Below are 6,000 nucleotides of genomic sequence, written 5' to 3'. Positions count from 1 at the left end.
GTAATATCCTGGCACTTCTCCAGGTAAAGGCCTCTGAAGTCGTTAGAATGGGCTTGGCCAGGTGGGGGCAGCAGAGCATCACCAATTGCTGGGGAGAGTGAGACAGGACAAGGGCATCGAAGCTAGTGTTTGGACTGAACTTTTGGATGTGTTCCCATTTGGTGGCGGGAAGAGCTAAAGCCAGTTAAGAACACAGAGGTAATGGGACCCTGGAGGTGGGATCGCCTGGACAGTACAAATGTATGAAAGCCAAAACATAGAAAGATTTCTAGAAGGTCAGAGGCAAGTGACTAGTGACTTTGAAGAAAGTGATTTTAGAGGAGTAGTGGGGACAATAATAGTTAAAAGAGATGAAGTGGGGAGAAATGTATTATTTTTTTCAAGTTTGCCAAGGAAGGAAGTGTAGTGATAGGATGATAGTTTGAGAGGAGGCAGAATAGATGGAGGGATTTTCTTCCCACTGTGAATAATTCTTGTAAATGTTCATGAGCTGAAGGGAATAATCTCATAAAGAGAATAACTGGAGGTGCCAGTGGGGGGAAAAAAATGAGGGGATAACTATGAAGCCACCTCTCAGAAGTGTTGGAATAAAATCAAGAGTTCTGATGGAAGGCTTGCATTGGAAGAGGTTAGGAAGGGAGAAGATAAAGATAAAAGAGGTTTCAACTTCGCCTAAGTAAGCTGTGTTCTGAATGTTCATTAGTTATCTGGAAAGCTTAAACCATTTCCTCAGAGAAACACTGTGCTATAGCAAAGTCACCTGTGAGAAACAGGATTATTTTGGAGTGAACTCTCAGACAGCCCTCAAGTTATGAATCATCTCCCGCTTTATAAATGTGGATGTGACCCAGAGTTATATCACTCCTCTGTTCATTTTTCCATTCTCTTCCTCAGAGATGATTTTTACTTTTATGGTTTAAAATATTGTTAGCTATATAAAAATCTTTATCCCTATTGTTATAGGAACTCTTTAGTGTTGAAGTACTGGATATTTAGCAATCAATTTCTAACATAGTGCCTTACTATCTTGGGTACTTTTCCCAGAGCCCAGGGGTCTCCAAGCTGGAAATGTAGCCCACTGATTCTCAGTCCCGGCTGCACATTAGAATCACCTGGAGGGGCTTCTAAGCAATAACAATGTCTCGCTCCGTTCTCAGAGATTCTGATTCAAGTGGTTTGGAGTGGAACCTGATTATCAGTATTTTTTAAAAATAATTTCCCAGGTGACTGTAATATACAGCCCAGGTTGGGAACCACTGACTTAGACCAATAGTAAATTACACTAATACTATTAGACAACTTTTTAATGCAACATTTAGTGTAGCCTGTTGCTTCAGACACAATACGACTGAAGTAGTTTTCCCTCCTGACTTTTCTTTGTTAATTGCACCTCCATAAAAGAAAGCATGAAGACCTCTTTGATTTCCCCATTTTCCCCATTTCCCTGTATCTGGTTAATCCTTAAATCCAGTGTCCTTCAGAGTCACATGCCTGTAGCACCCCCAGAGCTCTTTCCACCTCCTGGTCTTCAACATTAGGCAATCTCTTGCTCTCTTTATTGACTCAAGTGTGGACAGTTGAGTTAATTCATGCATGGCACATTGTAGTGTATCTTTTTGCACAATGAAGGAAATATTACATACATTCTTTTCCCATTTCCCTTTTACACAAAAGTTTGCCTGTTTTGTCAGATATTTTTCCATTAACTAAGATGCTGGCTTTTGTGTTAAGGAATCCATTGATTTCCATTTTTGTTACTATTATTTTAAAATCAGGAATGGGTGATGAATTTGTCAAATGATTTTTCAGCTTCTGGGCAATGGTCAGTATTTTTCTCTGTAGACAAATAATATCATTAGTACTTTAAATGATCAAACATAGCAAAGCATATCTGGACTTTGGTTGATTTTCCATACTCGTTTATTAACAAGAGTAAACATTTAAAACATCTCTTACAATTGGCTTTGTCTCTCCAGGTACAAACACATTTAGTCCCTCTTTGATGCTTCTTATATAATGTTTCAAAAATTCATGAATATACTGACTTTTTTCCAACCTGACTTTCAAAAAATAGACTTTCCACAGATTTATTTGCTTGAAATCCTAGCTTTCAAGACTATCTGCTTTCTTACCATTGCATCTCAACTATTCAGAGACCAAGTAAAAATATTTAAAGAAGTCCTTCCTCTTTACATTTTCACCTCCACACAGCAATGTTCCTATCAGGGATTCCAAAGTAAGGTGGCAAATGGCAGACCATTTTTGGTGTTGCTCAGGGGACTACACGTAATTACCATGGTTCATCAGTCTTGTTCATCTCTGCAGGCCTCTAAGTATGTGACAGATGTTTGGGTCAAAGATGTATCTTGTCCCAGGCTTTTCCTTTCATTATTCTCAATGATTTAGAATCTGGAAGTTAGCAACCATAAATTCAAAACTGAGCCACTTGTGCCACCAAAGCCAAACCTGTGGGTGTGATGTTTTTGTATCTGATGATGTATAGTTTCCCAATTTTTCACCCCCAGCCTCTCCCATTCATCAATTTTTTCTCCCTCTGCTGTAGAGGAAAAGGCTTTAACACTATTTGGAAGTAAGACTTACTTTCAACATATTAATACAAGGACTAGGGCATATTACAAAGTAACAGTTAATTATGCTCCACACAAGCATTTCCTTTCTCTTTCTTTCAGTTTTTTTGTTTTCTTATTCACTTATTCTATCTCTTTTGACCTCAAAATTCTCTCTCTGGTTGTTAAAAATCTTCTCTAGCAGTCTCGTCCATCTCTATTTGTGCAGTTGCTGTGTTTGCTCTTCCCATGGGTATGGTTATAGTGTGGTTGTTATATGTTGTGTGCCCTGAAAGGCTTAGGTGATGTGTTCCACATCAAGTTTTGAGAGTTTTCCCCTTTCTTCTTAAAATCTTCTCAAAGCAATTATTTCCCACTGGATGTGTATTGGTGTCTACTTTTACAGAAAACTTTGAAGGGAATCTGGAAGAAATCGTGATTAGGCTAGTAGAGTTGAAAGGTAATGAGAATTGCCTAACACAGCTCTATGACCTGTGAGAAAATGCAGGCACAGAGTGGTTGAGTGACTTGTTGACTCACACAGAAGAAAAGAAAACAGATAGAGGAAGGATAAAGGAAAGGCCTACATGAAGTGTACTGATCTGGATTCACGGCAAGGCATATAAATCAGATCTTATTTTCAGTTCGTGGTTATTTTGACCACAAGGGGAAAACTGGTCAGCTTAAATTGGAAGGTCAATGGAAAATTTTGACAAAGAGAAAGTTTTGTCCACAAGACGTAACTCACAGTCTAGCCCACTGAAAAAAAAAGGTCATTTATTATTATTCTCACTGTTATTGCTTGATTTCTCACCTTAAGGCTTAACCACACCACTATATCTTGGATTCTCTCTCACCCATCATTTGCCATTTCAGAGCATCAGTTGCCCAATGCTCTGTGGACTTTTTCTGCTCCCTTTAGGCTGAATTGCTTCCTTTATTGTTACTTTTTTATTAATTCATTGGCAGAATGCTTTTCCCACATTTTTGTAAGAGCTTTGGTTCTAAAAGATGTCTTTATTAAACATGTACTTTAACCCCAAAGGAAACCAGGAAAAAAGTAAACTGGAACAAGGAGTTAATTTTCAATTTACAGGGATATTAAGAGATGAAGTATGGTTAGAAAAAATTTCCTGAGGTAAATAACCACACTGCCATTCAATCCTTCCCATTAATGTGGTTTGTCATAATACCAAATTAAATTCATTTTAGAAAATGTTCTGTGTTCTTTTGAATAAATATTTTTCCTAAATTTAAGCAAAATGAAAAAGTCCATTCAAAGTAATAAATATTAGAGTGCTTACTATTTGTAAGGCACAGTGGTAGGCCCTGAATAGGATAATAAAATGAGTAAGTCCCTGCCCTTGGTAGCGGGGTATGTGTCTTTGTCTTTTAAAAAGTTTGCACAGACAAGAGTCTGGGATCTGGGAGGGAACCTCACAAATTCCCACACTCTTGCCCCTTCATCACCAACCGGTCATGAGTTGCTTGACGCCTTTAAAATCACAAAATCCCTGCCCTCATGGAATTTTAAATCTAGGATCATGGTCTAGCGGGGGTTGGGGAACAGATAATAAGCAAATACTTAAGTTAAATATGTAAGTGTTATGGAGAGAAAGCAGTGATGTTGCAATTTCAAATGCACTTGCCAGGGAGACTCTCATTGGAGGGGGCCTGAAGTAATGAGCTCAGTTAAATAAAGTTGTTAGCTAAGAAAATATATGTGGCAGAGCATCCCAAGCAGAGGGAACAGCAAGTACCAAGGCCCTCATATGGGACTGTGCCTGTCCTGTTCAAAGATGAACTAGGAACCAGCAGAAGGCCAGTGTGGCTGGAACTGGTCAACTAGGAACAAAGCACTAGGAAAAAATTTAGAGCTAAGAAGTGGAGAGACTTTGGGTTTTACTTTGATAAGAACCACTGGAGGATTTTGTTGAATAGAGGAGTGACATCTGATTTACAGTTTTAGGTGGATAATGACTGAAGTTGGTCATGGCCAGAAGCAGGAACACAGGAAGCCACCACAACATCCAGTTAAAGAAAGGCAATTGTGGTGGAGGAAGTGATGAAAAATGGTTGAATTCTGCATACATTTTGTTGGTGGAGCCATCAGGATTTGCTGAAGAACCAAAGGTGTGATGGAAAAGAACTAGGTCATGTTTCTGTCAGCTTTGAAAACTGGTTACACTCTCAGCATCACTTTTGCAAAAGGTGGAGATTTGTAAACGTCTTGATTCTATCTATTCATCTCAGACTATTTAATCAATCTCCAGCATCGTTGCCACGGAAACAATACTTTAAAAATGCTTCCTCATGATTTTTTCTGCAGCTAATTTGACTTGAGCTAACAAAACTGGCTCAGGACTCACTTGAATTACACGAAAGAGGCCATACCTTCCGGAGACAAATTAGAAGCACAACACTGTGCAAAGTGTGTACGTTGGTAGGCTCATGGAAGGAGAGGTTAATCCCACTCCGATTCCGCTCTCAGAGTGCAGGAACACTATAAGAAATCTTAAGTGGGTCGAGCTAAGCAAGGAAGGCTTCCTGGAGGAGGCATTTCTACGAAGGATTTCTCAGGCCTTTATCAGAACGGAAGGGGGGGAAAATGAAAGTAAAGATGAAGGGGTATGGCTGTGGGGTGGCAACCGGCCAACGCCAATCCTGTCGTTGGAGCCCTTTCTGACCCAGACGCTGCCCTTCGGCAATCAAAGCGCTGACAGCACTCCACTAAAGCCACGCTCCGCGCAGACAGTGACCGGCCCATTTTCCGCCTGCAGTCGCAGCTCTGGTTTCCGGATGGTCCTGATTTTAGAGCGGACCAAACCGGATGAAGGTCGCACGCATTCTTCCGTCAGTGTTCAGGTTCAGGAATACCCAGCGTGGGGCTGGCACGCGTGGTCCCTTTGCGCAGGTGTGGTCTCCGGTCCACGCGCGGCGCTATGCCGGCTGCGCACGTCTCGCGTGTTCGGGCCTTGTATCGGCGCATCTTGCTGCTGCACCGGGCTCTGCCGCCAGACCTTAAGTCCCTGGGCGACCAGTACGTGAAGGACGAATTTAGGAGACATAAGACGGTTGGTTCTGACGAGGCCCGGCGTTTCTTGCAGGAGTGGGAGGCAAGTGACTGCCCCTGTTCTTCGCTCTATCCCCTTGGGGTTTCTCAGCGGTGTCCCAGTTTTTCCCTGTGAGAGACCGCTCGTGCCGGCTGGTTTCCCTGGGTCCCGCGCCAGCGGCAGCCTGTTCCATTTGAATTAAACAGCGCAAAGGTGTTCAAACAGTACTTCCCAAAGTTAGAGCCACGAGCCCGTCTGTTTCTCCCACGGGTTTCTCGCCGGATCAGATCCCGTTACACAGGCGTCTGCAATTCATTTCAACTGAGCTTCTGCCCGTGCCAGGCCCTGGAGAAGTGAGGATGAGAGAAATCACCGTCAGG

At 41.8% G+C, this 6,000-nt stretch overlaps 1 protein-coding gene across 1 annotated transcript in view; it reads left to right on the top strand.

The window, feature by feature from the left end:
• The first annotated feature begins 5,472 nt into the window (after positions 1-5,472).
• Positions 5,473-6,000, top strand: part of SDHAF3 (succinate dehydrogenase complex assembly factor 3) — a 52,982-nt gene continuing 52,454 nt past the window's right edge. The window contains exon 1 of the mRNA XM_090287830.1: positions 5,473-5,683. Within this exon, the coding sequence (XP_090143956.1) occupies positions 5,510-5,683 (174 nt within the window). The 5' untranslated portion in view covers positions 5,473-5,509. The remainder of the gene's footprint in view (positions 5,684-6,000) is intronic.

This window comes from Furipterus horrens, unplaced genomic scaffold (assembly GCF_987537825.1).
Source record: "Furipterus horrens unplaced genomic scaffold, mFurHor1.1.pri manual_scaffold_9, whole genome shotgun sequence".
NCBI classification, from domain to species: Eukaryota; Metazoa; Chordata; class Mammalia; order Chiroptera; family Furipteridae; genus Furipterus; species Furipterus horrens.
The sequence above is the reverse complement of the archived record's forward strand: the minus strand, read 5'-3'. Positions and strand labels throughout refer to the sequence as shown.